The sequence below is a fragment of the Sus scrofa genome, chromosome 16, assembly GCF_000003025.6.
Source record: "Sus scrofa isolate TJ Tabasco breed Duroc chromosome 16, Sscrofa11.1, whole genome shotgun sequence".
Lineage (NCBI taxonomy): Eukaryota > Metazoa > Chordata > Mammalia > Artiodactyla > Suidae > Sus > Sus scrofa.
In genome coordinates, this window is record NC_010458.4 from 75,335,467 (window position 1) to 75,354,523 (window position 19,057).

Below are 19,057 nucleotides of genomic sequence, written 5' to 3' on the forward strand. Positions count from 1 at the left end.
TGGCCCCGCCCACTCCGGCCCTGCCCCTCCTCCATCGCCGCGAGGCGCACGCGCGCCCTCGGGCTGTCCGCAGCGCTGCCTGAGCCCGCGCGGGAAGCCAGGGCGCTCGGCGCGCAGGCGCCTTTCGGCCTCCTCTCCGGAGCCGCTTTCCCCACTTTTCTCCTGGGGGCCGTCGGCGTTTCCTCTCGCCCGCTGTTTTCTGGGAGCACCGATCGCGACACTTTGGCTCGTTTCTCGAAGGCCCTGCACGTCCCAGAGAGGCGCAGGCGCAGACCCGCGGGGTCCTCGAGCTGCAGCCCGGAAGTGCTCGCGGCCGGTCCTGGCGGGTCGGTGTGTGAGGGCGGCGTGCGCGGCCGCGTGGGCCATGGGGCGGCGGTCGCGGGGCCGGCGGCTCCCGCAGCAGCAGCAGCAGCGGCCCGGGAGCGCGGAGGACGGCGCCGAGGGCGGCGGCAAGCGCAATGAGACGGTAGGAGCTGGGGTGAGGGCGGCGAGGGCCCCGGGTGGGCCTCCCTGGCCCTGAGGCCTGCGGGGGTCGAGGGGCGGCTCCCCGGCCCTGGGTGGACGTCTCTTTCCTTCCTCAGGGCTGGGAAGGCGGGTACCCCGAGATCGTCAAGGAGAACAAGCTGTTCGAGCACTACTATCAGGAGCTCAAGATCGTGCCCGAAGGAGAGTGGGAGCAGTTCATGGAAGCGCTCAGGGAGCCCCTCCCGGCCACGTTAAGAATTACTGGCTATAAAAGGTAGGGGGTCGTGCCTCTTGTATTTCGTGTAAAACTGGTGTAAAGATGCCCAAATTAAAAACGAGGGTGTCTGTCCCGAAAAGTGCCTGCGAGCGGTGTGGGTTCTAGAGTTTGGAAGCACTGAGGGGAGGGAGCACGTGTTCAACGGAATAGGGCAAGGGGGTGTTGCAAGTTGGGAGGCTAGAACCAGGCATGAAAATGCGGTCTGAGAACGGGTTGGCTCCTGGGAGCTTGTGCGTTGAGGATGCCCACCGTTGGGAACAAACACATGAGAGTTTGTGCCACTACCACTAAGTAAGAATTTCGGCGTTCTCTCCTTGAAGAAATTCTTGTAGTCAGGTAACTGAGGGGGTGAGCTCGTTGCCCACTGCACAGCGGAGACAACAGATACCAAGGCAACGGTGTTTTGCAGAAAAAGACTTTTGCTCCTTGTGGGGCAGTCAAGCAAGGAGACAGGAGGCAATGCTCAGATCTGTCTCCTGGTCTGCTTTTGAGTGGCGGTTTATCATGGAAGTCAGGAGTAATGGGAGAGGAGCCCAGAAGTAACCAGGAGAAAATAAAAGTAAGTTTCAAGAGTTCTCTGTGCTGGGGACTCTCCTTCAGGCCACTCCCTGGGTCAAGTGTCCACTTGTTCTGTGTTCATTCAAGGGGGCTGTGTGTGAGCAATTTGTTTCCATATTTGAGGCTTCCTTGGTCTTCTGCAGAGGGGGCTTGGAGGTTTTATTAAGTCACTTTGTTTCTTCTTAATGAGACTTGAGTTTGTAAGTTACAGGGTCTGGTTTTAGTCCTTGCTGTGTGTTGGTCCCTCTTTAATCTCTAGGGATCTGGGTGATGAAAGCTCTAGTTGCTTCCCGTGGACGAGGTGTTTAGACCTTGCAAGGGCTTGAGGAAGGAAACTGTTAGGCCCTAAGCTGTATACATTCTCCAGTATTCAATCCGGATTGTTGGAGAGGTTGGTATCCGCCTCCCCCCGTCCCCCCAGGTCAGGGTTGAGCCCACAGAGGAACAGTCTGGTGGCCCACGGTCTCTGAGACACAGACTTGACAGGAAGGTTAAGGGGCATGGGCTCAAACAGAAGAATCAGTATGACTGGGCTTCAAGGAAACACCGGTGCATGTGGGCCGTTTAACTAAGAGGAGAAAATCCCTTATGGATTGGAAGCTCTGCTGGCAGAAGGATTACGGATGTCCTGTGACCAGCTGGCCTGCTGGTATCGGTTCTTTGTGTTTTGGTCCACTTGTCTGGTGGTATTTGTCCATGTGCAGTGACTCGTGACCTCCTTGTTCCCCCGGGAGATAGTGGAGCACTGGTTTAGTATCCGGTGTACATTTGCTAAGGCCTTCACCCAAAGTGTTAGTTCATCTAAACTGGAGGCTGTCAGTTTGGGCCAGTTGAGCCTCCACGGGGGCAGTTCGATTTCCAAGGGGGTCCTCCTGACAAGCATCGTCCCCCACCCCACCCGGTGGTACTGCTGGTCCTAAGCCCGTACCTGTGATTCTCTGTCTCGAGGCTCTTTGCCTTTTTGTCTGCTTTCCTGGGTGAAAAATATTTATCTCAGGGTGGCCATGGTCCCAGGGTACAACGGCTTGGCTGCACGTCCAAGTGCAGTTGACATGGCGAAACACTGACCTGGTTGCACTAGATGGGTCCTGTGTTTCCTTTGGGCCATTGGCTCTTGGTCCCACAGAGAAGCGCAGATCCTTCCAGGGTGCAGGTTGTCATCCACGTGTGTTTCTGGAAGGAGAAAGGGGCTGGGGCCAAGGATGAGGTCGCGGTGCACCAGCGACCTGAGGAAGGTGATGGGCCCAGCTCTTAGGCTCTGGTCAGCCTGCAGGCTGTTCACTTGAGGGCTGTTACAGCGGCCGTTTCTTTGCCACGCTTGAGTCCGTTCTAGCCGACGCCGGTCTCTTGGTAGTCAGTGTATTTTAAGGCCCTTCTGAAAGATGGTTTGACCATCTGGTTTGGGTCAGTTCCTTTTTAAACATGAGGTTGGCAGCAGGGACAGCAGGAATCTTCTTGGGCCTTAGGGCCAGCAGACGGGACTGGCCAGGGCAGTGTTGGGGAGCCTTTGCCAGGTTAAGGGCTATGATGTGATTTCTAATCAGTGACTGGCGTTCATCTTGCACGACTTCAGAATATGTGAAGTTGGTCACAAGGAGTCTCCACAGTGGCCAGGCTTATTTCTGTCTCCAGAATGGTCTGGATACCATCCTGAATTAGCCACGGGGACCGCTAGGCCAGCTCCTACCCTCCCTGGGTTTCCTGGAGTGGCCTCGTGAAGCCTGTTGGCCTCTTGTCTTGCCTTTCCCAAGACCATTCTGCGTTGCTCAGAAACGAGGAATTTGTTAGGGATGAGTTGAATATCTCCCCGGGTTGGGGTTTGCGTGCACACACGGAGGAGGAAGTGTTCTGTTTCCTTAGGCGCATCCTGGTGTGAAGGCGTGTTCTTGCAGGTGTACCAGTCAGATGCTGGAAATGAGTCTGCAGGTGTGTTTGCATGTGTACCTGCCTTGAGGCTGTTCTGCCGAGTCAGTTTCTCTTCGAGACACGTGCTGCAAGAGGCATTGCCCTTCTTGGGTTTGAGCAGCCCCCTGCCCGATTGGAGTGTCCTGCTGGGTATGAGAGGCAAGACCATTCCTTCGGGGTTTGGGTGTCCCAGGGTGAAGGTGCAGAGACGGCTGCCTCTGCTCCCCTGTGAGGAGATGGTGGGGTGGGTGAACTTAGCTGATACCAGGGAGTCATCCTCCTTCCTTGTCTGCTCTGGCAGCACGGGCTTTCTTTGGGCTTCTCCCTGTTGCCCCGTGACCTGACGTTTCTTTTGAGTGGTCTTGTGTTGATGCAACAGCATGAACGACTGTACCTAAGGCGCCTCATCGCTTTTCTCTTTTACGAAGTAAAAGTCATTGCAAGATGTTGCAACTCAAAGATCCTTTCCCAGACCACTGCTCCCCCCGGGTTTAGAGGGTGTTGCCAGCAGGCAGTGTTGCGAAAGAATATCATCTTTTGCTTTCTCCTGGGCTCGTGGCGGGACGAGCTCCGGCTTTGGTGAATGTCTCCCCGTTGGCCCATTTCGGTGGACCATTTGCATTTCCTGCTTTAGGTGGTTTTTCCAGGTGGCTGCAGCAAACAGGGTCTCTCCAGGGTTGCTGGTGAAGCTCTGACGCTGTGGCGTTGGCAGGAATGCTCCCTCACTGGTGCCACAGTTCAGGAGAGCGAGCCTCTGATGAGCTCCCACGACCAGCTGCTTCCCCATGAACATGGAAGGTCCCCCCAAAAAATGTTCCTTTAGAAGTGGTTCCCTGCGAGGCTGTCCCAGGTCAGGAGCAGACACCTCAGCTGGCTGCCTCCGTAAATTCCCCGGTCCCCTGGGAAGAAACAGTGCCACTTTTCTTCTTGGTCAGAAGACGCTGGTGAGGTGACTTCTTAGAGGGGTTTTCTGTGGTCGCCACGACCCTCAGCCCCCATGGGCCACATTCAGTGTGTGCCAGCCGCAGTGATAGACAGGGAGGCCCGCTGCCTGACGCGCACACACCTCACTTCCAGAGGTACTCGCCAGCCTCCGCTCAGACTCGGGACCACATTTAAGCTGTCGGTTTCTAGGAGTTTCTACTATGCTCAGTTTCTGGAACATCTGGGAGTGTCTCTGAGAACAACTGATCCTTTCACCTTTCTCGCCGGTCGCCTTCCCCGGTACCAGCGCCCTCTAACGAGGGGCAGTACAGGCAGAGAGAAAACAGGCTTCAGAACTACCTACTGAGACACACAGCCAAAAGGCGGCATCTCTTCCAGAGCCTCTCTTCCACAAAAAGTGCCACTGTCGTGTGCCCGTGGTTGCCAGCCGTGCTGGGGCAGAGGTCCTGAGGATGGGCCTTCTAGGCAGCGTCGACGAGGCAGCTGCTAGGATGGGTTGTCTGCCCCACCCCCATTGCAGGGAGGGCAGGGCATGGGCAGTTATCCAGGCCGCCGTCCCATCTGGGTCTCCAAGTGGGCCTGCTGTGCAGTGGGAAAGACCAGATACCAAGGCAGCCTCTTGCAGAAGGAGAAGAGGCTTTTTTTGGCAGGGCATCCGAGCAGGGATACAGGAAGTGCTCGGCTCTCCCCGTCAGCTGTTGAGGGGCACGTTCACTGTGGCGGTAGGGAGGGAGGAAGGGCGGAGGGGCTCAGAAATGAGGGATGGAGAGTGAAGGTCAGTTTGAAGAGGTCTCCGTGCAGGCGTGACTGTCCTTTGTGCCTCTTCGTGGGTCACGTGCAGATTTGGGGTGGAGGGTTTTAGCCTGAGACGTTTAAAGTTTACTCTGGGTTATTTTAATCCCTTAGTGCACCTGTGCCACGTGACGGGGCCTTTAGCGTGTTGTTTTCATAGCTGTGGTTTTCCTAGTCTTCTGCAAAACAAGCTTAGACGTCTCCGTTCATCACTTTGCTTCTGCCGTAGGGGCCTCGGGTGTGTCAGTGTCAGCACATGGTTTCAGTGAGATTCTGTGGAGATGACCTGCAAGTGAAAATCGAACTCTAGGACTGTTGAGGAGGAAAGGAATGCAGTCGTTTGTTTGTTTATTGATTTGTTTATTTTCGGTTCCCAGGCTAGGGGTCGAATTGGAGCTGTAGCTGCGGGTCACCACCACAGCCACAGCAACGCAGGATCTGAGCCACCTCTGCAGCGTGCCCCACAGCTCATGGCAAAGCCGGATCCTTAACCCACTGAGCAAGGCTAGGGATCAAACCTGTGTCTTCATGGATCCTGGTCAGATTCGTTTCCCCCTGAGCCACGATGGGAATTCCTGCAGGAGTATATTGAGGTTATCACCTTTTAGTAATTAAACAATGAGGATTGTCTAAGCTTTGAAGGAATAGAGTAAAAAGGCAGTGATAAAAGAAGGTCTTATCCTCACGTAAAGATGGTTTTCGTTCTAAAGCACTTAGGATCTTACATTTACAGGAAGATGAAATGTATTAAATTAGGTTTCCAGATTGATTTGAAACTTGCTTATTTTTTAATAGCCACGCAAAAGAGATTCTCCATTGCTTGAAGAACAAGTATTTCAAGGAACTGGAGGACTTGGAGGTGGATGGTCAGAAAGTTGAAGTCCCGCAGCCCCTGAGTTGGTAGGTATAATAAAGCTTCATCCTGTCGGGGTATTTGGGGGGTTTAGTCTTTGTCACGTGAATCTGTTTCTTGGTCATGCATTTGCCGTTGGCAGCAAAGAACGTCAGTCTCCTTTTCAGACCTTCTCCTGTTCTGTTTCCGAACCAGCTTTTTCTCGCTGTAGCTTTACGTTGACATGCAAGCTTTCTCATGTGATTTGTAGTGCTCTGTATTGAACTCTTGTTTTTTTTGGTCTTTTGTCCTTTTGGGGCCGCACCTCTGGCTTATGGAGGTTTCCCAGGCTAGGGGGTCGAGTTGGAGCTGTAGCTGCCGGCCTACGCCACAGTCACAGCCACGCAGGATCCAAGCCGCGTCTGTGACCTACACCACAGCTCATGGAACGCCAGATTCTTAACCCACTGAGCGAGGCCAGGGATCGAACCTGCGTCCTCATGGAGGCTAGTCGGGCTCATTAACCACTGAGCCATGACGGGAACTCCCCTGAAGTCTCGATTTCAGTTAATTTTTCCAAATCAGTCCAGCTGCTTTGCTTCCTTGACGTTGTTACCGTTTTCACTCAAACCCCTTGTGTTCACATCAAAACTGCTACATACAGACGGACTGTTTTGTTGCAGGGCCCAGCGGGAAGGCCTGGCAGGAATCTCAGAATGGGGCTGAATGGAGTGCAGCCAGAACTCACTTTACAGGTCACGTGGTTTATTGCACACGACAACACTGCAGGAACACGTTAGTCCTGCAGATAGGAAAAGGGACGGGGTCATGAACCACTTGGAAGAGGGGTCTGGGAAGGACCTGTCTCGGCATGAGTAGGGTGCCCCGTCCTGCCCTGAGTCCTGAGACCAGTGGGAGCAGGCAGTCCCCTTCTGCTCTGACAGTGCCTCCAGCAGGGTCTGTCTGTCTGGAACAGCTCCTCAGCCCCACAGCATCAGATCCCATGGCGACGAGCCTCGAAGCCCCAGTCTGGTGTTTTGGAGTCCATCAGTGGGGGCGGCAGCTCCAGCCGGGGGTGGGGGGTGGGGTCTCTTCTCCGTCCGTTGCCCCTTCTGTGCCCGTGAAGTCTTTCTGAGACAGTACCAACCCCTGGACGTTTCCGGGCAGTCGTGGAGGTTCGCACTGGCTGCTGTGACTCCGTTTTGAACAGCGTGACATCGTCTCAAGTCGTACGACTCGAGCAGGAATCACATGATTAGAGATCACGTCTTAGCCCTTAACCTGGCAGAGGCTCGGCCAGACTGCTTCAGCCAGGCCGGCCTGCCGTCTCCAGGGCCCAAGCAGACTCCTGCCGTGCCTGCCACGCCCCTGCCGTCTTTACTGACCGTCCGTGTCCCGTGGCTTCCTTGTCTGTGTGGTCCAGTTCAGGGCTCGGATGTGTGAGGGCAGCCCCTCGTGTCTCTGTAGGCCGCCTGGCGCACTCAAGCGCAAAAGCAGTGCCAAGCCCTGGGCTGTTTATAAATAGGGGCGGCGTTAAAGTAACTTGTTGGGGTTCCACGGTTCAGTTATCAGCTTCGAGGTACTGCGTTCTCAGCAAACAGCAACCCGTTTTAAATGATTGCTGTAAAAAGGTGATCATTTAACCGGTATTTCCTGGCAGCGTCTGAAGCGTTGACTGAGGGAGGGTTTGTTGCCCTTCCTCCTTTTTGGTGCCCTTTAGGAATCACAAACCCAGGTCGGGTTCTCATCAGTCATGGGCTGTGGGTTTGTTCCTTGTCATTCGGTCGTCGGCCCTTGGCTGTCACGGCCCTGAACAGATTTCCGTTTGGAATGACTGCTCTGTGGTCAGACGCTAAAATCGGATCAGAACCAGATGTCACCGTCATGGGATGTGTTTCTGGGATGCAGTAATAAACTGGTAATACTAGGCCCCCAGATTTCAGTGTTCTTTTTTCAAATTAAACATTTTCATCAGAGTTTAAACGCTTGAAGGTGAGAGGACAGGCGGAGCTCCCAGGGGCCAGGTGGCTGTTGGTGGTCACTGGCTGCGTGTCCACTGCCCAGAGGCCAGTGGGAGAGGCGTGATTCCCGGCTGCTGGGCCGAGCGTCGCTGCGTGAGGCGACCTTTGTGCGGTGCGCTTCTTCCTCGCTCACAGTCCCTGGGAGGCAGACTGAACCGTTCTCTCGGGTTGCGGTTTGGAGACCTGACTGACGGTCCTGGGAAGTAGGGGTCATCTGATACTTTCCGAGGCAGGTTCCAGGTTGTCTTGGCCCACATTTCTCTGTCTGATCACGTGGCCCGTTCCTCCTTCGACCAGCCTTTCCGAGGAGGAGGCCCCGTTCTCTGCACCTGGTCCAGGAGGAGGGGCTGCAAAGCACGCCTCCTGTGGGCCAGACAGGCCTCCCCGAGCGTGGCCTGCTGGAGTTTTCTTCTCGGGGTTCCCACACACACAGGAATCGGCCTCACTGTTTTTGATGTTCCCTGCAAACTACGTCACACTTCTGTTTGATCAGCTCTTTCAACATTTAACAGCTGTTTCTCCCTCTTGATGGCTGAACTTCGGGTGTGGGTCTAGGACCCGTCCGTCCCGGACCTGCCCTGTGGGAAAAGGACGCCAGGGACTCGCTCCAGGAACAGCCAGGCTTTCTCTTCATGTTACTGCGTGAACACACAGCAGGGCTGTGAGCAGCGCATTGGATGTTGTGTGTATTGGGTTCCTAACATTCAGCCTTTTCCGTTATCAGGGATAGTCGCATGATCGTTTTATTATGTAAGCTTTTAATCAATCAAAACCACTTGTCAAGTGTGGAAACCTGTGAATCAGCAAAGCAGGTAAAGCAGAAACGAACAAGACTTTGGGTGGTTTGCTGTGTTCAAAATAGCGTATTCTTTTTAATCTTTTGGTATCTGGTGGAATATAACAAAGGAGGAATATTTTGGGGAACCAGGTGTGCAAGGAGGAATGTTATGTGTAAGAATTATAACTTGGGCAGATTTTATTTCTCTCTTTTCATAGACTGGGAACTGTAAGGAATTATCCCAAAGCATTTTTTTTTTAAAGCCTTTTTTTGAGAATCAGCTGTTGGGAACACACCTCGTTGTCATTGTAAAGTCTGGATTGAAGATGATTTATCACAGCTGTTGTGTGTATTTACAGAGCCTTTTTCCCTTAAGAAATTTTGAGGTATAAAGGGGAAAGGGTGGTTTTAATTTCTTCTTGAAAGGCATGACAAGTTTCCAAGTAGGACTTGAATGACTCAAGAGCAAAATCTGAATTACATAACTGTAAATTAAAGATAGGCTGTTTTTTTTTTAAGATTGATGTTAAAATCTGCAAAGATTTTCATAAACATCTGTTAGCTCAAAAAAGTTCTTACAGGAGTTCCCGTTGTGGCTCAGTGGTTAGCGAATCTGACTAGGAACCATGAGGTTGTGGGTTTGATCCCTGACCTCGCTCAGTGGGTTAAGGATCCAGCGTTGCCGAGCACTGTGGTATAGGTTGCAGACTCGGCTCGGACCCCGTGTTGCTGTGGCTGTGGTGTAGGCCAGCGGCTACAGCTCCGATTAGATCCCTAGCCTGGGAACCTCCATATGCCGCAGGTGCGGCCCTAAATAGACCCAAAAAAAAGTTCTTACATAGCTTTAGGCTATGTAAGAAGCACACTTTTTCATTTTAACTGTCTTTGTGTTTAACTGTTTGAAAGTTCTAAGTTTAAAAGCTTGTCACAGCCGTCATTACTTACAGTTTTAATCTTGTGATAGTCAGTTTACATTTTAACTGCTAGAAAGTCCGCTTGTAAGTCGCCTGAGGAGGTGCTGCTGCCCTTAGGCTGCTTGCTGTCTCTCTTTGAGAAAGAACCTAAGCGACGCACAGGGAAGAGAGGCAGGCAGCACTCGGATCAGAAGCTGTTGTGGCGGCTTGGTGAGGTGGCAGCTGGCATGTGTGCTGTCGTTGGTTGCACACAGCCCAGGGCAGCCGGGAATCATGAAATCAGACCTGACCACCAGCAGAGGTCGCCGAGGGGCGGCCGGTTTGGTGCGGTTCTGCTCCTGGAGCCAACTCGAGCGAGTCCGAGCCGTTGCCTGCTAGGGAGGGCGCGTGGGGAGTGTTGAAATTTGAAAGCCAAACTTTTCAAAATTAGCTGGTAAGTATGATTGCCCTTTGGTTTTGTATTTTTGAAACAGGTTAAATATTGAGGAGGGGCCCAGGTACGAGCAGTAGAAGCGAAGCCCCAGGGCGTTTGGAGAGTGCCCTGAACAGACTCAGCCCGCTGCAGTAGTGGTCGTTGCTTGGCAGAAGGCACCTTTCAGACCCACCTCGTAATAACGTGACGGTGGAGCAGTGGCTTCAGAGTTTAAGTCTCAGCTTGGCCCTGCCTATTTTCAAGTTCTAAAGCGGTCACATGTGTTGTGGTTTAAACACTCCAGTTTCATTTTCCTGGCTGTCACCTTAGCTGCAGTCTGACACCTGGACCTGTGGTGACCCTGCGTTGTTAAACTGAGCTCACTCTGATCCCTCAGCCTGGACAGTGAGTGCAGAAGACCGGTCGCTGCGGGGCCTGGCGTCAGCCGTGGCCTGTGTGTCCTCTCCAGGCGCTGGCTTGTGCAGGTGGAGCTCGGGGACAGGTGCAAAAGCTGCGATAAAAAAGCACTCGTTTCCTAACCTGTGACGTCATCACTTAGAGGAAACGCTGACACCTGCTCGGAAATGGCAGGAGGCGCTTCACTCTCGGGCCCGTAGAAGCAGCAGCCTGGGAGCTCAGATGCACGCCTGGGTGGTTGCCACGCTTCTCTGGAATGTGGAATGTTTCAGTACTTACTGCACTGATTTGTTTTGGAAATGAGGGAAATTTAGTTTAATAAGATTGTTTTCAGGTTTTTGTCAGCTGTTGCAGAACCTGCTGTACTGCATTATTTTGATTCTGTGGCATCTGCGCTTTAGGTCGCCTGTCGTCTTAGGTCCTCTCTTGAACTCGTGCCATTAACCTGCCTTAGTGGACGCGCAGAAGAGTTGTGGTCTCGGCCTTTTCGTGCTCCTGACCGTTGAGCACTGTAACTGCTCAGCAGTGTCCTGTGCGGAGCTCTCACAGCCGCCAGGCTTGTCCTGCCAGGGCCTCCACGTGGTCAGCGTGCTCCAGTGTCCCCAGGACCCTGTGTGGTGCTGCTGACTGTCCTCGCAGTCAGTGTCCCTGGGGCCCCACGCGTGCTACTGGCCGTCCTCGTGGTCAGCGTGCCCCAGTGTCCCCGGGACCCCGCCTGTCCTGCTGTCCTCGTGGTCAGCGTGCCCTGGTGTCCCCGGGACCCCACGAGCTGCTGCCGACCGTCCTCCGAGCTCGTGGCTGTGAGCAGAGTCGGTGTGTCATTGGACTTATGACGTGTACAAGCATAAAGTTGTGACGGGACCACTCTAAAATGTATGTATAATCCATAAACGTTTGACTTTCTTTTTGGTCAGGTATCCCGAAGAACTTGCCTGGCACACAAATTTAAGTCGAAAAATCTTGAGAAAGTCTCCACAGTTGGAAAAGTTCCACCAGTTTCTGGTTAGCGAAACTGAATCTGTGAGTAGATTTCTTTGGATTCATTGGTTTCCTCCACACTTTAAAGGCGCCTTAGGGTCGTGGATTCATCTCGGCCCTCCTGGCCCGGGGGGTGACGAGGTAGACGAGGCACCCAGACCCCACCTTGGCATGCCTTTGCCCCTCGAGGGGCTGGGTATTTACATGGCGGCTCTCTTGCTCAGCTCCTCTGATGCTGAGATGTCCTGGGGGCACCGCTAGCGTGTCCCAGCAGCTCAGTGGGCTGCGCGTGTTCTGGCTCCATCTGCTCTCAGTCCTTCGGAGGCGCAGGTGCCGCGTGTCCTTCCCACAGAAAACGGGGATGCGTTTTTATGGCCCTGTTCTGCCCTTCATTAAAGTGCCAAGCCCCACCTTGGCCAAACCCACAAACGCCACCCAGCTGCGGCAGCTTCGGCTCTCCTAAAACGACACCTGTCCTCGCCCTCGTGGCTCCCTGGCCGTCACAAGTTGCTGGACTGTAGTTCAGTCACTGAACGCCTTGCCTCTAGCCCCAGATCCTCCTCACCAAATAGCTGCGCCCTCAGCCTGTATGTGATGGAATGCTCATAAAATTCAGGTATCCTAAGCTTTGCAGTCGCCTTTTAATTTTCTTGGCATTCTTAGGAGTCTCTCATTTAAATCAGAAGCTCCCCCTTCCTGTCTCCTCATCGCCTTTTTCTAGCCAAGGAAGCCTCTGTGTGTCCGGGGGTCTGTGCTTCTCTTTCACCCTGAGCTTCTGTGTCCAGCTAACAGGATTATATTGAACATCCTTGGAGCCGTAACCAGTTTAGAAACCCTTCAGCTCGTTCAGGTCTAACCTCTGCTCCGTCCACAGCTCTTTCCTCTCCTTGTGGCTTTCTGTCCATGTAGGTTACAGGTAACCTGGGCTCCTGCTGGCCTCGTTCCCCTCCCCCACGGTAAGGGATAAAGGGAGCTGAGCACCGCTAGGTCCCCGGGTCTGTGTTGGGGCCCCCCAGGACAGTGCTCTGGCTCAGCTTTTAATCAGAAGGCCAGGCAGGGACATGGCAGCTGTAGAGAATGATGTAGGTTTGAACTTGAGCAGAGCAGAGGGGTTGGGGGGTACACAGGTGTGTGTGGGGGTCGTGTGTGGGCAGCTTTGAAAGCTTTGAAAGCTCGGGGGCACTGGAGTTTAGTGTTGGGGTGCGTGTTGTAGGAACCCTCCAGGGTTTTGATCAGGAGTCAGCAGGATGAGATACTCTCAGCCGCCAAGAGCATTTAGGACGTGAACAGGTGTGAGCGGAGGTCTGCACCCCGGTTCTGGGGTCAGGGAGGCCCGCGTAGGCCGGGTGATGGCCGCTCGCCAAGGCCAGCAGACCCAGCTGGTAGCGGAGCAGAAGCTTCCTGGTAGCTGATGTGTTTCTGTTTGTTGTTTGTTTTGTTTTTGGTTTTGGCCTTACCTGCAGCAGGTAGTAATTTCTGGACCAGCGATCAAACCCGCACCGCAACGGTGACGCCAGTTCCTTAACATCTTGACCGCCAGAGAACTCGGTCGATGTTTTCATGGTTTCACGCTTTTTTCTTTGGCTTTTTAGGGCCGCTCTCCAGCAGCATATGGAGATTCCCAGGCTAGGGCTCGAATCAGAGCTGCAGCACAGCCGAGCGTGCAGTCTTAAGCTGTTAGTTGCGATCGACTCCGAAGAGTCATCCATTTTAGCAGGTGTCCCGACGGGACGCACCAGCGAAGGCCCGGGGGCGGTTGCCTTAGTGAGGAATGGCGCTGCTTGCTTGTCTTCCGTGCGCGGAGATGCGAGCAGCGTTCGGTGTCTTCATCCTCCTCAGAGGCGCTTCTTGGGAATCCGGAGCGGGCGTGGGCCGTCCCTGAAACCGGGCACTGAGAAGGAGCCGTCTTCGGGTTTCCGCGGGCGGGGAAGACTTGCAGCAGGGACCCGTGTCCTGGGCTGGCTACCCTGGCTGGACGCCTGCCTCTTGCTGTTGCCCGTGGCCTTTGGTCCCGCTGCGTCCTCTTACCAGCTCGTGTTGTGCTTGGCCTTCCGATATTCTGACACGAGCCTTTGCGCTTAGTGGTCACTCTTCCTCAGCCTTCAGATGGCAGCCGTTTATCCGCCAGCATAAAATCCATCTTGTTTCCCGTTGATATGATGGGGCTCACTTTTTTGTTCTCCGTGTGATGATGTGGGCTTTTCCTGCTGCACTGGCAGTAACGCCCCGTGTTAGAAGTGTCTGCCTTGTTTCATGTCACTGCTGAGTCGTAAACACATGTTCTTTTCCAAGGGGAACATCAGCCGTCAAGAAGCCGTCAGCATGATCCCGCCGCTGTTGCTAAACGCCCAGCCCCACCACAAGGTACTGTGCCCCGCGCGGGAGGGCCTGGTGGGCAGGCCGCTCGCCGCGTTCGTGTCTCTGCTGGTTGAGGCCCTTTTTTCTTCATGTCATTCCTCCTTTTTCTCCCCTTTTGCTCTTCGGGTAAAGTGGAGAATGGCATGTGTTTTATTTTAGGTGCTTTTTGCGTGGTCACAGCTGAGATAGCGCTTTCCTTCCCTTTTGAAGTTGACCGGTTTCCTGGACACAGATGACCCCTCAGTGTTCCCGAGCTTGGTGAACGCCGGGCATCGTTCCGTGTTCTTTTTGTGAATGAATCCGCTTTCTTATCCCCGCATCCCTGTGAGAACAGGTGCTGTCACTGTCGCCTGAAGTCACGAGCTAGTCATCAGCGGCTGAGCCGAGTCGTGGACCCGGCGTGCTCTGCCCCTTAGCCTCGGGTTACCGTGCTTCCTGCATTTAGTATCTTTGCTCACCGTCCCTAAATTTATCACTTTCACTGGTCTCTAGGGCCATTTTGTTCCTGTCCCTTGTGGGAGGAGAACCTTTATCCTTCCGTAGTTTGGGGACATTATTACCCATTACGAGATTTCTGTAAATTAAATGTAACACTCTAGATTCATTCTATAAAGAAATATGTTTAGGTCTTGAAAAAGAAATGGAAAGGTAACTTTAACTTGTGTTAAAGTAAATGTAGGATGATTGATTTCTTAAAAGAAAGACATGGGCCGTTGCCTCGCTTTTCACCAGATCTTGGATATGTGCGCAGCACCTGGCTCGAAGACCACGCAGCTCATCGAGATGCTGCACGCCGACATGACTGTCCCTTTCCCAGGTGGGTGCCGCAGGGGGCGGCTTGCAGGTGCCTGCTGTGTCCGTGGATGGGCTCTGCCTCTGAAGGTAGAACTAGACGCTGTGCTCACCACCGTCCCTTGTCCTCAGACCCTTGCGTGTGCCGGGGGAGGGGCCTGTGGTTTAGAATTACCTGGATTTTCTATAAAAACAAGTGGGGTTTCTTTTTAAAGCCACAGTAGATAGATTTTGGCTTGACTTTTCCGTGGTAATGGTCTCACCTTGGGGCCTCTGTTTTGAGTGTTTACTACCTGCGTGAGAGGCAGGAGCGTGTGGGTAAGAGCTGCTGTCGACTCCCCAGGTTTAAATCCCACCACCATTTAATTTAATAGGTAAGTTAGGTGACATTACCAGACATGGCATATGACTCGGTCTTTTTTTTGTTTGTTTGTTTTTGTTGTTGGTCTTTTTGTCTCTTTAGGGCCGCCCCCGTGGCATATGGAGTTTCTCAGGCTATGGGTCCAGTCGGAGCTGTAGCTGCCAGCCACAGCCACAGCCACAGCCACAGCCACAGCAACTCAAGATCCAAGCCACATCTGTGATCTACACCATAACTCATGGCAATGCTGGATCCTCAACCCACTGAGCGAGGCCAGGGATCGAACCTGTAACCTCATGGTTCCCAGTCGGACTCGTTTCTGCTGAACCACGATGGGAACTCCGAAAAATACTGTTTGTAGTGTCTTTTAATATTTTATCTACCTTTGTCTCATCCTACTTTGTGTTTAGGCTAACTGGCTCTAGTTCTGCTTTAATGGTGTGCTGGTTAGCTGTGTTTTTCTAAGTCCCCTTTTAAACCGTGATAAATATTTTTCTAAAAAGCTTTCTTTATTCTTCCCTACTTTCGATTATTTTTTCCAAAATTGGTAGTATAAAGAGCTTCTTCCTGTTTTTAACACTTTATGTTTCATATTGTTTTAAGAGTCGTATTGATCATGAAATGTCATTAGGCAAGTGTGCCGTCTGCCTCTCTGAGTGGGGGGTGTGTGTCGCTCAGCCAGCGTCCCAGCAGTGGGTCTCGGCTGGGCTGCAGCTCAGAGGCTCCCAGGGAGCAGGTTGACCCCGGGCCCCTCACCCCCAGCCCGGAGTCTGATTTGCGGAGTCTAGACTGGAGCCCCCACCCAGCACGCGGGCCCCTTTTAAATACTTGTTGGGCGATTCTCTTGTGTTTCTCCATCTCTCTCCCGCACCCTCCTTTTTAACGAATGCTTGCTAATGAGAGGAAAGTCATTTGGCACAGTCACTGGTGCAAGGTAAATAACTGTTGAGCAGGTGAATTTTGAAGTTTTGACCTCGTAAATGACCATGAACTCGATCCTCGTTGGCCCACTTGCATAGTTCTGGCAGATCTTAAGCTCAGCCTTAGGTCCAGGGGGTTGCTGGTCTCCCTGCCGGCCAGACGTGACCTCTTCCCTCCCTTAACGCTCCCCTTCCCTCACACCGCGGTTCCGTGTCCCCAGAGGGCTTTGTCATCGCCAATGACGTGGACAACAAGCGCTGCTACCTGCTGGTGCACCAGGCCAAGCGGCTGAGCAGCCCCTGCATCATGGTGGTCAACCACGACGCCGCCTGCCTGCCCCGGCTCCAGATGGACGTGAACGGGCGCAAGGAGGTCCTCTTCTACGACCGCATCTTGTGCGACGTCCCTTGCAGGTATGGGGCGAGGCCTGAGGGCCCAGGGTCTACCCCAGGTCCCATCGCAGGTAGTCTAAAGGCAAGCCGCACGCCAGCGCAGGTGCGTCTTAGGGCCACGGGTGTGAAGAGGGGCAGTGGGAGCCTCGGTCAGAGGACAAGCTCAGCGTCAGGGGAACCGTGGCCGTGACGGCATACAGAACGAGAGCCCAGGTTTTGATGGTCTTTCCAAGAGACACAAGAAGGTACCTGAGAGGGAGGTCGCGTCCTGGAGCCTCGTTCTGGGCCTTTCAGGATGTGGGTGCTGCTTGACCTGCTCAGCCCAGCTGCTAATGCTCCTGCTCCTGCTGAGCGTGTCAAACACGAGTCCTAGGATCCTGCTCTCGCCTGGGCGTCTGCGGGGAGCGGGGAGCCTTCTCTCAGTCAGCTCAGCGGGACTTAGAGGTCTCGGCCTCTGGGAAGTGCATTCTGTGTGAACTGCTACACGTACCTGTTCTCAAAGTTTACATTTTAGGTTTTTAGAGTTGACCTATAAAAGAATTGCACGGTATAGCCGAATAACTGAGTTTTTCCAGAAAGAATAGAATTGATGAAGGCTGTTAAGTTCCCAGAGGCAGTGACGTAGGTGTTGGCGTCACTGGTGTTTAATGCCCTCTGAACACGTGGCATCACTGAGACCGTGGCACAGAAGCTGCCACAGGACTTTGTTAGCACCAGACACAGTGTGTAAAAATGTTACATCGGAGTTCCCATCCTGGCTCAGTTGGTTAACGAACCTGAGTAATATCTGTGAGGTTGCGGGTTCGAACCCTGGTCTTGCTCAGTGGGTTAAGGATCTGGCATTGCTGTGAGCTGTGGTGTGGGTCACAGACGCAGCTTGGATTCCATGTTGCTGTGGCTGTGGTGCAGGCCGGCAGCTGCAGCTCCGACTCGACCCCTGGCCTGGGAACCTCCATATGCTGTGGGTGCAGCCCTGAGAAGACAAAAGACAGCAGCATGAAATTCCGTTGTTTAAACAAGTGGCGGGTTTATGCTGGTGGCAGTGCTCAGTAGCACTGGGTGTGATCGCGTGTCAGATACTTGAAAACTCTCCTTCACGAACGTTGAAATCGGTCATGAGCCGTATTCCTTTCTTTCGAGGTTGGAGTTTTTTAGTTTTCGTTTGGATCAGCGATTTTCCTGCCCCTGTGTTCTTTTGATTGGAAAAATCGTGCTGTGAGAGTGTGGCCTCGGGAGCTGCGAGGGTCAGCAGAGGAGATCAGGACTTAAGCCGCTAGGGCGTAAGCGAGGCCGAAAGCCTGCGCCTCCGGGGATGTTTCCATCCTGCAGACCCTTCAGCTCTGGGTCATGCGAAGCGCCCATCAGTGAGGACTGCATTGTACACAGAAAGCCAGCAGACACGGGGCTGTCTCTAAAAAATCTGCATAGAAAAAAATTAGATGTGGACAGAAAGATTAGTTTATTACCTCTCGTGAAATTTATGTGCAAATAATCGCCATTAAATAAAAGTAGAAAAATGAAAAAATCTTCAGCTCAGATATAGAAAAATCTTGGTAAATATGTTAAATTGGTTTAATTGAAATTGCTGTGGAACTCCTTTGTGAGTGTAAGTTGGTCATTATTCAAGTAATTCGGGTTAAAGTCCCACTGTGATTAGCCAGGTTTCTGAGTAGCAGGATCAAAGTGTTTTCTGTGTATTCATGGTTCTGTGTCCTAGGTCTGAAGGCTAGTTTTGCTAGTATTTCTTTCAAATGGAAGCATATTACACTCTCCTTTTTTCTTTTTTTAGGGCCGTAGCTGCAGCGTATGGCACTTCCCAGGCTAGGGGTCGAATGGGAGCTGCAGCTGCTGGCCACTCCACAGCCACAGTGACGGCACTGTGGGGTCCCAGCTGCATCTGAGACCCTCACCACAGCTCGAGGCAGTGACGGGTCCTTAACCCACTGAGCCGCAGCGGGAACCCCCTGTTCTGTCCTTAGGGAGCATGGTTTCCTTTGCAAATCTTCATTTCCTGATGAAATTAAAACGGAAGTATAATTAGAAAATGTCACGTATTAGGGTGTCCCCACAACAGAAGGAGAAAATTTATTGTAGGGAGTTCCCAGTGTGGTGCCACTGGAGTTCCCTTTGTGGCCCAGCGATTAACGGACCCGACGAGGATCCATGGGGATGTGGGTTCGATCCCTGGCCTCACTCGGTGGGTTAAGGATCCGGTGTTGCTGTGAGCTGCGGTGTAGGTCGCAAATGTGACTCGGATCCCGCGTTGCTGTGGCCGTGGTGTAGGCCGGCGGCTACAGCTGCGGATGGACCCCTGGCCTGGGAACCTCCATGTGCCACAAGTGCAGCCATTTAAAGAGGAAGTTGGCTGTCGTTTGTGAGAATGTGGAGTGTTTTCTAACTGTGATTTATGGTGAATACCAGCTGGCGGGTCACGCAGCTCAGCCAGGGCATGTTTGCTGCGCTGTGGTCACCTGGCCGCCTTGCCTTTCAGCGGGGACGGCACCATGAGGAAGAACATCGACGTCTGGAAGAAGTGGACCACCTTGAACAGCTTGCAGCTGCACGGGTCAGTACCCGCGGGCGCCGGCGGGGGCGGTCGCCGTTGCGGTTGAGTTACCGGGGCGGCCGGCCCTCGGCGGCCCGACCCCAAGCCTCAGGGCCTGACGCTCGCCTGCGTGAGCGTTGGCTCCTCTCTCAGACGTCGTTTGTCGTCACCTGGAGTCTGCGCACTTCAGGTGCACGGAGATCGGAAGGCCTTTTATAGGTATTTCCTGTAGCATTTCAGGTGCGTTTTCTATGAAATGTCTGTTTCTTACCAGTATTTCTCCTGTGTTCAGTTGTTAGGTATTGAATTATTTTGCTGAACATTTTGATGTCTTAGAAATAGTTTTTGGTAAGTTCTTAGAAATAAAAGGAAAAAGAAAATCTTCCAACTCCAA

At 53.2% G+C, this 19,057-nt stretch overlaps 1 protein-coding gene across 4 annotated transcripts in view; it reads left to right on the forward strand.

Moving 5' to 3' along the window:
• NSUN2 (NOP2/Sun RNA methyltransferase family member 2) overlaps positions 99 to 19,057 on the forward strand; it is a 79,095-nt gene continuing 60,136 nt past the window's right edge. Inside the window, exons 1-8 of one of the 4 annotated variants that reach the window (XM_021077094.1) lie at positions 99 to 466; positions 582 to 739; positions 5,738 to 5,842; positions 11,231 to 11,336; positions 13,587 to 13,658; positions 14,385 to 14,469; positions 15,947 to 16,139; positions 18,610 to 18,684. In XM_021077094.1, coding sequence (XP_020932753.1) covers positions 365 to 466; positions 582 to 739; positions 5,738 to 5,842; positions 11,231 to 11,336; positions 13,587 to 13,658; positions 14,385 to 14,469; positions 15,947 to 16,139; positions 18,610 to 18,684 — 896 coding nt within the window. In that variant the 5' untranslated portion in view covers positions 99 to 364. The remainder of the gene's footprint in view (positions 467 to 581; positions 740 to 5,737; positions 5,843 to 11,230; positions 11,337 to 13,586; positions 13,659 to 14,384; positions 14,470 to 15,946; positions 16,140 to 18,609; positions 18,685 to 19,057) is intronic. The other 3 variants (XM_021077095.1, XM_013982784.2, XM_003359850.4) reach the window with 3 other exon arrangements.